The sequence below is a fragment of the Hippocampus comes genome, unplaced genomic scaffold, assembly GCF_001891065.2.
Source record: "Hippocampus comes isolate QL1 unplaced genomic scaffold, H_comes_QL1_v1.1 scaffold610, whole genome shotgun sequence".
Classification (NCBI taxonomy): domain Eukaryota; kingdom Metazoa; phylum Chordata; class Actinopteri; order Syngnathiformes; family Syngnathidae; genus Hippocampus; species Hippocampus comes.
Window position 1 is genome coordinate 142888 of NW_017805377.1, and position 11440 is coordinate 154327.

General features: G+C 47.1%; 1 protein-coding gene across 6 annotated transcripts in view; it reads right to left on the bottom strand.

Moving 5' to 3' along the window:
• Positions 1-10756, bottom strand: part of qkia (QKI, KH domain containing, RNA binding a) — a 74670-nt gene extending 63914 nt beyond the window's left edge. For 3 of the 6 annotated variants that reach the window (XM_019872113.1, XM_019872112.1, XM_019872111.1), the window contains exon 1: positions 10278-10755. In XM_019872113.1, coding sequence (XP_019727672.1) covers positions 10278-10422 — 145 coding nt within the window. In that variant the 5' untranslated portion in view covers positions 10423-10755. Of the gene's footprint in view, positions 1-10277 lie in introns of all 6 variants that reach the window. The other 3 variants (XM_019872108.1, XM_019872107.1, XM_019872109.1) reach the window with 2 other exon arrangements.
• Positions 10757-11440: the final 684 nt, after the last annotated feature.

Genomic DNA, 11440 nt, shown 5'->3' on the forward strand with positions numbered 1-11440 from the left:
TCCACCAACGCTTTGATGCCAGGAAACGGGAGACAAAAGCGAGCAGGGGCTGCCTGCACCTTTTACTTGTCATTTCTTTTAAGTCTTGTGTTGTGCGACTGATAGCAAATAGCTCGAGAGCGAGGGTAGACATTTGCTCCTAAATATCGAGGTAGCGCGTCAACTGCCATCTAGAGACAGGTGGACGAATGCTTCGTTGCTTACATCTTGGTGTGAGATGACACAAACTTGTTGTTTGAGATGTACTAAATGACAACAGTTGCTTATTGTGAAGGAAAGGCAATAGCGGAAAAAAAATAAAAATAACCGCTTCTTCGCATCCCCGGATGGAGCGTAATATTTTTTGACTGGTGGATCAGTTTTGTCGAGTAGACCGGGTCAAAAGTACCGTTCATAATGTGAGGGCAAAAAAAAAAAAAAAAAAATCCTTTTCACGCTCAAGGTTTCACCGAGCATTTTGGACACGAGAGCTTTGCAAATCCGAGAGGGAGACGGCACACAAGATTGCAGACGGCGCGTTGTTCTCGAGCAACATTTAAGCCTGCGAGTGATTGTGTCAAGAGCCTACGCGCATTGCTAGCATCCCCGAGCGCAGGCGGGCGAGCGCTTGGGCTGATGCGAAGCGACAGGCCACGTTGTGGGCCTTTAACGTCACCACTGGTCCTCACATGGATGAGGAGAAGGTGCCTCGGGGTGGAATATCTCGCACACAAGTGGAGAAAGGGGGCTGCAAAAAGAAAGCATATGGAAGGAAGAGGGCAAAAATGAAACGCAGAGGAAGAGATGATGAAGAGACAGATGGGGGGGGGGGGGGGGGGGGGGTGAGAGTACATTCCGGTCAACGTACAAATATTAAAACAAAGACAAAGCCAGGAAAATGAGTCACTCTCTTGGGACAGTGATTGTCTGCTTCGGAAAACATGACAAGGGCGGAGCTTGCCATGTGCAGAGTGGTAAAGTGCCCCCCACCCCACCGGCTGGCGCAATGCTTGTGGAGCAAAGTCAAAGACATTGGGAGCTGCGTGAACATGACGGAGTAAATACAATCCAGGAGCAGGTGATGGGCGAGTAAGACGAATAAGAGGTGACAGCGAGACTAAGAGACAAGTCCATCTCCGGAAAGACTTTAGCACCTAAAGGTGTCGACAGGTTCCGGGAACCTTGACAGCTTGCCCCAGCGCACACCTGTCCAGGTTGTAGCTTGGTGCCATCAGTGTTTAGTTGCATCCACATCTCATTCGGAGACAACTTTTGTCTCCTTGCAGTGGTACGTCGACTCTCTTGTCGAAATGCTCCCAAAAACATGCCTTCAACGTCATCAGAATGTTGAACGGTCGCGCTGCCAGCGCACCTCGCACGTCGCTTCATCTGTAAGCTTGTCCTAACATGGACCTCCAAGGGAATATTTACACCAGAAATTCTTGAGATGTAATCAAAAGGCAGTCTGTACTTAAAATACGCCCGCCCCCAAAGAAAAAAAAAAAAAAAAATGGATGGCTTTCAACTGCCCTGCCCCATGAAGCGGGTGCACACTAGAGCTGGGTGATATGATGATAAAAAAGTATATCACGGAGACCAAAGAAAGGTTTTCACGGTGCCACTTGTCTCCTACGGTTTGGATCATTACGTCATTCTGGCAATGGCGAATAAACAAATGACAGAGGCATGCTGGCCAAGAAGCACTTGTACCGAAGAGAAGGAGTCAGACGTCTTTGATTTGGTTGCATTTTGGGGTCAAGGCATCTGACGAGGAGCAGAAAACTGTTGCGTGCCACAAGAAGGTTTCCTATACCCCGACGCAGATACAAACTTCGTCTTTAACGTTACGGAAAACAAAATACAAAAAAAAGTGATCAAATTAAGAGCTTAAAATGAAAGACAAAAAAAAAATCTAAAAAGAAAATGCAAAATCAAGCCAGTCATACAGTAGGATTAGCAACTCCACGGAAATATTTACAACAGCCTGGAATGAATATAATCAAAAGCAGTCCATACGTCACTCCACCAGCAAGTGCCATATTTGAAGAATTTCCTTCCCTTTTGATGAAAATGAACCAAAATGATAGAAAATCCTGATGTGATCTCTTAATTGTGACGTGAAACAAAAGCACATTAGGTCAAGTCAATGACTGCGATGACTGTATAATGTGTCTCAAGTCATTCACAAAACAAACGAAGCTCGCGACCAGCCAACAGTTGGCCCAACTTCTTTTATTTCGTGAATCAAACCCACTCTTTCTTCTTCTTTGTGTCCTCCAGCAGTCCGGCTGCGACGCGGCACCAAGGTCGCCTCTCACAGGTCAGTCTTGGTACTACAATTGGAGACACTATCGGTGTGCAATGTTGGTCATCTCAAGATGAAGACGATGCGCGCGCCGCTTTTGGAAGACACGAAGGGGTGATGATTCAACTGTGATGCGTACAGTTACGGGCCAGGCTCCGGTAAATAGACATCGTTTGTGTGCCGGGGACCCACAGCAGTGGTCTGGGCCCAATCGTACACAAAAAAGCCCATTGTGTGTCTGTCATTGGGAGAAGGAAGGAAGGCTGGGATGAGGGGGTGGCGTGTGGAGCTGAGCAAGGGGTCAATAACCTTCCCCGTAGCTAACAAGATGACCTCATTCACATCACATGGGAGGAATTCTGCCCCCCCGCCCAACACACACACACACACACACACACACACACAACCACCCCCACCCGACTGTTCTTTATAATACTGACTATCCTCCTTCGCCTGACACGCCTTCCTCCTTTCAGGGAGAACAACTCATCAAGTGAGTAGTTTGGGCTAACAAACTCCATCTTTCATAAAGAGCACGAAAGCGCGGCTTTGCTTTCAGTATCACAAATGGCACTAAATGGGCTCTTTGCTATTCCAATTAACGCCTCATGATACAAAACCCCGCATTATTTTCTTTTCCCCCCCCGGTAGTGCGATGTCATCCCCCTGACCCCCGACTTCTGCAGTGATAAGATGGGGCAGCTCTCACGACGACAAACGGGAACACGCAACAGAAGAACGGATACAGGAAAACTGCCACGCTTGCAGTTTTTCTACCGACAATCTGAAAACGCAGCATTTGAAAATGACAGTGTGGTGCGCGTGAGTGTTAAGCATTCTGTCCGGTTGCGCCAAGATCCATCAGACAAAACATGGTACAAATGGCAGCTATTCTATTGCCTTTCTTCGTGCAAAATGTGCATGAATGGAACCACTACTTCAACTGACAAAATATCTTCCGGGAGCGGTTAGCGCTCACGTGAACTTTTTGCCATCTTGAGGTCAAACTATTCATAGAAAAACACGTTTCATTCAGGTGTAAATTGACTTTTGCGTGGTCAGTTTTGAGACATCGTGACGCGGCAAGAGCGCAAGACAGGAGGAACCGACGCAAAACACAACAGTCCGCGCTTTGCTGCGATGCGCGTGGACGGCATCGCTGAGGCGGAGAAGACCCCGTTTGCCGCCGCTGAAAACATTGCTGACTAAGTACTGTCCGGGCGGGATGGTGGATTAACGACCCGCGTGAACAAAGTGTGTGCAATGGGAGAAAATCTGCACACGCTTCTCTCTGGATACCCAGTGCAAGCGGTGTGTGCTGGTGCAGGCGTTAACACTGCCACAAATCCAACAAGAAACGCTGCCTATGTCGCAAATATTGTCCTGAAAGCATTGCAGATGAATTCGATGGCATAAAGCATTCGGGGTCCGACAACCTTTTTTGTCCTGTCATCCAGGAACATTTTTCAAAGTCAAGTTCTGGGCTTCAAAACGACTCCTTTGATGACCCTATTTATTTTTATCAGCAGAGCAGGACCCAAAATGAAGACAGGCATCTCATCCAATCCCCTTTTTTTAATCGAAAGATACTCCAAGGGTACAGAAAAGGAAATAAAAGAGGGAAAAAAAAAAAAAGGGCACAACTCCGCCATCACACCGACTGCGGCTTGTTCGTCTGTGCTGAACCAAACAATCCCGTCAATTCAAGGCTTTGCAAGAACTGCGGGCAGTCGGTCGTTCGCCCTCCGAGCCGGAGAGTTATTTCTAAGGTGGCAGTCACGCCACAAAGACTTTCAACGCACGATGTCAATTTCATTCAAAGCAACGACGGGGGGAAATCGAAACGGACAATGGCGAAACGCAGTCATTGCAAGATTATTAAGCCGGTTAAATGGAGACAGCATGCGGTAAAGTCACAAATGAATAATACAGCTGGCATGACAAAGCTTGAGTTGGAGCGACGAGACTATTTGGAAGATGTGACGCGGTGGCACAGATTTCAGACGACCAGCTGACAGCGAGGTTACAGTGTGCGCCGCTTCATATTCGGATGACGGCGAACTACAGAGGACTCAAACTGACGCACTTTCCGCAGGCCCCCGCGGGGTAAGGCAACTGCAGCCCCGCATGCTCTCGCCAGGCCTCACAGAAAAAAAAAAAAAACAACACAAGCGGCAGAGGACAGGTAAATTATTCATCTTTGATTTATCGGCCGGCCGAAAGCGAGTGAGACGCCACAGCAAAGGCTTCCGAACCACGGGGAGGCCAAAGCGCTAAAGGCTCTGGATCGGGATGAAGTGAGATTAACATTGAAAGTATCTGCCAAATGACAAATTTAGAGAACCATTACTGGACTTTTAATTCGCGAGGAGTTGACACGCTGCGAAAGACCGGCCGGCGTACATTAAAACCCAAAGTGAAACCGGCCACGGAAGAGAGCGCAGCTGTGCAAAACAAAAAAGTAAAAAATAGGCAGGGAGGCGAAGCAGAAATTCCTGAGCTGGTTGCCAAAACTTGTTTCCTAGTCCTCCACTGAAAGGACACGGAGACAATTAATGCAGCCGGGGTGGGCGGGTAAAAACGAGACAGAGTGAGCATTCACCCCCCCCCTCCCCCCGCCTTGCCTCATTTCTGGGATAAAAGGGGAGGAGACTCAAAGTAGTGCCAAATAGCGTGATTCATGTTTTACCAAATTGTTACACACTAGAGTCTCTTTGTAAATTTAAAAAAAAAAAAGTGTATGTGGGGACTACGATGAAAAGAACGTGCCGGCGGGGAGCGAGCATAGTTCCGTGGACAAACAGAATGTGAACGACCCGATAGCAGAGACAAATACAACCTTGTGGAGGAGAGGCCGCTTCGTTATGCAATCTTAATTAGCCAAAAAGAAATTTGGAGTGACGACTCTGCCTCGGTGGGCGCGGAACAGCGGCCGGCCCTCTCAAAAGGAATGAAAACAAACCACAAGACTTCTCCAGAGTCTTAAATTGCGTTATTTCCTGTAGGTGATGAGACGCAAATAAAAACGGAAGAACATTTTTTAAAAACATGTTGTTCGCCAAGGGCAGAGGGCGGATCTGCGGCTTGTGGTGAAGGTGTTAATACGAGTCCTATTCTTGTACTAATAGACACCTGAACACGACTTTGACTTCAAATTTCCTTGAAATTCCTGCGCAGTTCGCCTTATTGTTATTACCCTTCGAGCAGAACGGTGTTTAGACGACGACGACGACAGATTGTACGGCATGCAGTCTGAATGACGCTCAGAAACAGGAGGCGGCGGTTGATAAGGAGACCCCGGCACTCGTGGGATTGAAGCCCGTGATAAGCGCTCTGAGCTGATGTGGGATGACTTTATCACACAGGCCCTGCTGGGGGTGCCGTGGCCGATGCCGAGGCTCAGGGTGCAACGAGGGGCAGGGTGGAGGGTCGGGCATGGCGGACCGGAGCTCAACCGGCTATGTAGGGTGGGGCTGAGACCCCCGCGGCCAGGAGGGCAAAGCACTAAAACGTGGCAACTGTGTGGAATGGTTTTGATGTCCTCGTTTTAGAACACTTGCTTTGCTTTTTGCATGGTTTCCAAAATGCAAAGAAAAGAACGGGCGCGTTACCCACTCAACGGCCCACCTGAACCTGAAACGGTTTAGCAAAGCAACCAAGCCGGAAATTGACCTGAAATTCCAAGGGAAATGGAGGATAACAGGAGAACCAGAGTCCACAATCCATGATAAGGCCACTCACTGCTCTCGGCTTTCGAGCCGGCGTTTTCATATTATTGCATTTTTACTTTGGTGTTGTTTTGAGTACACGCCCTTGGACAGGGGCGACACTGATAAGCAAAAAAGGAAAATGGTAACCACGATAGAGGAACTGAAAAAGGAACTCAAAGCTCAAGTTTGCTCCAAGGTTTATTTTATTTTTTACGAAAAACAATTAATTCTGCTTGCATGCTCAAATGTTAGCCAATTCATCACCTTTGCTGTACTTTAAAGTCTGCACTTTATGAACGTCAAGGTTTCACCGGGACCACCAGGAGGCCCCAGACCAGCTAGATTTTCTTATGGGCCACATTTTAAGAACTCTTGGTCACGGCACAACACACACAGCCAGAACAAGACCAGCACAAAGCCTCCATATTCAACTTCAACAATAGCAGATCCGGCTCAGTAAACCGGTGAACAGAATGGCGCTCGTTAATTAAATCCCAGCTTATAAAGTGGCGCTTGGGGAAAGGATGCAGGGGAGGAGGGAGGAGGGGGGGGGGGTGATGGGCGGATAAAACAGGTTTCAACTTGCGACGATGGCAAACAGCCCCGATTGACTCGTTCTGTCAGCCTCTAGCGGTGCACTAAGCAGCGCGGTGCTCTATCCTAATAGATACGCCATTGATTGTGTGTCAGAGGTTAGAGAAGGTCTCTTCCTGCTCCGAATACACACAGTTAACCTCGAAAATGTGCTCACTCTATCGAGATGGGGGAAACGATCAAGGGAGTGGGCGCTAGATGACAGGAATTAGGGGCAAGTATAAAAAAAAAAAAAAAAAAAAAAAAAAAACAACTGGAGGACCCACGGCATTGTCCCGTATGTCAAACTCTCTTAGCAAATATTCCCGAAGGAACAGTCTCTATCTAAAGGCGTCCTCCAATTGTTGGCCTCTACCCCGGGGAAAGGCGCAAAAAACAAAAAAAAAACAAAAACAAGCAGAAAATAGTGGCGACACAAAGGCAAATGAGTAGCAGTACGCACGGCATTGCGCCGCCGCGGCCCGCTGTGCTTGTCGACAATGGCCTGGAAAATCTATGAAACAAATTTCAAAATCAGCACCCGGGGAGGGTTTTGCTTTGATTAAACAATTGAGAATCAATATCAAGTCTTTGGATCGTGTGAGAAAAAAAAAAACACCCCAAAAAACAAAATCCCTTCCGCCTTATGCTCTGCTAACTTACAGCATTCCGCTCTTCCCAACATTGCCGCCTGTTAAATGGGCGGTCTTCTCCTGCCAAGTGAAAATGGAGCAATTTGAAGCTGCGTGTTGGCTGGCAGGCTGTAAAGATAAATAAAATAAAGAGGAAAAAAAAAAAAAAACACCATAGCAGGTGTCACCTCAGGGAGATGAACAACCAGAAATGCAGGGGAGAAGGGGGAAGGGGTGTTCCAAAGGGGGATACGGGGCTGTCAATCTACCACAATGACCTTGAGGCACGACATACATGTCAGCAACAAAATGGGTGCGCGTGGATGGGCGTCTGCTGGGGTGGGGTCTGCTTTCCTCCCTTTCATAGTCGCAGCTGTGGAGGCACGCACGAAAAAAATTGGGCAAGCGAGGTAGGGGAATTCACGCAGCTGTCGGTCGAGCATACATCAGAAACACACTTTCTGAAAAAGTATCTTTATGATTCAGCTGGAAGTGGTTAATTGGTTGGTGCTTGATATATATCAAAAAAAAAAAATGTTTCACCATTTCCCTTACATCAGAGCCTTGGCTTGTGAGCGAGGCCCCGAATGTCACACCAAGACGGCAAGGCCCTCAACGACCGGGACAAGAAAAGCAAACAGCCCCAAACGTTTCGGCCTCCTCGACACTGGGGTGACTTTCATCGCGTGCACTCGCAATTTCTGGCGCTGGGGTAATATTTGGCCTGGTGCTGTGGAAACCCCTCGTAAAACTCAACACAACTCAAGCGGGGTGGAAGTGAAGCTTGGGAGTCGCAAATGTGGTGTCATTTATTTCTTGAACAAGGTTGAGGAATTTTTTTTTTTATGCATCCAGCATGTTCCACTCTGTAAAACTCATACACAGTTTCAGGAAATAGTACAAACAAACCTAAAATGTTGAATCAAAGTTGTATGCTTAGCTGCTTTACTCCCGGTAGACACCAAGAGAGATTCAGCTTGTTCATGGTACTTTTGCCAGATGACAGGTTATGCTCTTTGAGCCACAGTGGGAACAACAGTGCACCATGCACAGACAACTCTCTGTTGTTATATTCGCCAACAAGAAACAGTATTGATTATTTGTGATGCATTAATAAAATGGTCAAAGTGTAGCATATAGTTCCTGATTTGAGTCAAAGCATTTGGGGCCAAAATCTTCAGCGTCATACGAAAGCCAGATGGTGAAATTGATCAAATCCAATTCAATTTAACAAGACTTATATGGGAGTTTTTCGCCACTTGCCTAAATTTGATTGGTTCACCGTTTGATTCTCGCTCATTGGTCACAAATTACACAGCATCTTCTATCCATTCTGCATACTGCTTTTCCTGTTGTGTGTCACTGGGAGCTGCAGCCTGTCCCAGCTGACTTCGCAACCGGACTGATCGCCTGTCGATAAAACCCGCAGTGAGTCAGACAGCCATTCATGCTGCCCGCACGGGAGGCTAGTGAGTACACCACTCCTCCACCAGTGACTAAAAAGCATGCAATTGTATGTATTATACACTCTTCTGTGAACATTTAAGAAGCACAGTGATAACTCAGACTAATGTATAATGTATATGTATACTAATATTTACTCTTTAGGTTTGAGAGTATAGAAAGGTTTTTAATTGAGAATGTCTTGTTCAAGAGGGTCGAGGCCAATTCAAAGTTTTCCCTGATGTTGGGTTGCAAAGACAACTACATTATACACTCTCAACAAAGATCAGCCTTGTTTCATTGTGCAACAACGTACTCTGGCAGTTTTCCAGCACGTCCGCTTCTATAACTTTGGCTTATCATCCATCTTTCAGGGAGACGAGAAATCTGCGCGAACCGGTTTAGCTGCCGCATACTCGGGCGCCTACGCAACTCGGGCAACGCCAAAACTAGGAAAATAAGGTGCGTTATTTCCGCACACGGTGGTGTAAAAACGCAAATACAAAAACAAAAAAAAAAAAAACAGGAAGGCAGTTTTGTGTACTTCTATCGTGTGAAAATGTAAAGCGGTTTTCGTTCCAAGTGTCACCGTCCGGCGTTGTGCTTCACTCACGCGGGGGCTGTGGCGCTCTCTAGTGTCCCCTGCTCGGTTACATAAAACCCGCGTCGCTCTGCCTCTCACACCGGCTTAAGGTTGTTGATACTACCGACATCGAGGGGTCAATAATCCTCTGTTATGTGCGAAAATGGAAGAAAATATACCACAATTGGCCAAGGTAGCAGGCAGGCATGTTTTAGTGCGAGATACAAAATATCGACGTTCGGGTTTTTTTTTTTTTTTTTGACGACCGACGCAGCTAAATGGAGGAAATAAAAGCAGAAGTAAAACCTTGCTCGGTTTCATTTGAAGTCGTAGCTGGAGGACGAATGAGGGTGGAGAGACGACGGAGAAGTTATGGAGGCTTTCCAAGCCTCGACTGGCCATTGTTTGGGCAAGACGCACACAACATTCCTCCGCGGTTTGAGCTCGCCCGCTGGGCAACAACTCTCATAAGGTTCCAAACAACCCTAAAAACAAAAATCACGCACTTTACACGTCTCCGTGTGGTCGAATGTCTATTCACTGGCGTTTTCTAGCGCGTTTTATGAAATAAAATAAAAAATAAAAAAACTAGCTAAGTTTGAGTCGAGTGTCGTGGCTAGCTTGAAAATGTGGCTAGTAACCCCCCCGGAGCTAAAACAACTGGAACATGTGGAACCAGGGCCCCGGCTCGATGAACACTACGAGCCCCCAAAGTGGACCAAAGTTCACATTAAAGGCACCCTGGGGGTTGTTGAATCGCAAGGGTGGTGTGTTGTTTACAAGTGTTTTGAACCAAGAGTGAGAGAAAGTTTTGCTTTAGTCATAAAGTCAACAGTACTAATCTCAGCCACTCAGATAACACTCGGCACTCGCCACGCTTTACAACGTGTTGCAGTACTGGTATATTAAAATAAAACAACAACAATAAAGAAGCGGGAGGAGATGGTTTGTATGAGGGCTGATTTATGTACGTTTAAGCAGCCGAAACAGTGCGAACGCGGGACGTCGTTTCCCAGCCACCCCGGTAGCACCATCACCACGCCGCCACTTACCTTCATCGAGAAGCCGCTCAAGGTGCGTGAAGATGCCGCAGAGATTGGGCAAACTGGTCATGAGCTTCTTCTCGTTCAACAATTGCATCAAATAGTCGGGACTCGGCCTCGGTCGCTCCTTCACTTCGACCTCTCCGACCATCATCTTTGCGGCGAGGAGAGCGGAACACGAAGCACCGCCGAGCACAGAATCCTTCTTTTCGGGAGTGGGTGAGGGGGTGAAAGGAAGAAAAGAGAGAAAGGGGGAAGAAAAAAAAACTTGCGGCTCCCGATCCCTCGCTTTTCCTCCGCTCCTCGTGTGAACAATACTCTGGAATGCCCCCCGTTTCCCGAATTGTTGCAGGCTCGCTGTGTTAGTGCTGTTTGAGCGGTGGCGGAGGACAAAAAAAAACAGACAGCGTTATTCCCTTCCGCTCGTGGAGATGGTGTGCGCTCGGGGACGTTCGATTCCTCCACTGTAAGCGCGAGGGACTGTTCCGCCGGAACAGGGCCGTCCTTCCTCGCCGGCGATTGGAGGGTGTACTTTCATTGGTCTAATGGGACAACCAATGAGCGCCCGGAGCTCAGGCCGTTAGAGGCGGGGCTGACTCGTGGCGACAAATGATTGATAGGAACGAGGACCAATCGCGCGTGCGGCGCAGGAATGCACGTCAACCTCCTGAAGGGTCAACAGAATATTATCCAGGGTTGGCCAAAACTTAGTCACGTATACTCTTAAAATGTTTTGGTACATTTACACTTATTTATTACAGTAATTTTTATTTAACACTGTTGTAATATGGTAGAAATCTGAAAATATCCCCCTTTTAACATTGCAAACTTTTCCACAAAGTCTGCAACACACAGCACCGCAGTATTTCCCATCAGGTTTCAAGTTAGATTATTCTAGCCTTGGTTAGGGGTTTCTTGCCAGAGTTGTAGTTTCAAGGTCAACTTGTAGCCTGAGTAACGATTTGGAGTTCCAGTTTCAAATAATGGTTACATAGGTAGGTAGCGAGCTTTTAGTGTCAATCCACAATATGTGTGAAACATAGAAAATCATCTTCTCAAGTCATATATATACTCTTTGTAGTTTGAAGTGACGAGAGATGAAAGGGAAATTTGAAGTCTCCTTTTACCAGTTGATCATTGATGTCACAATAATAGGATGATGGCACTCATGT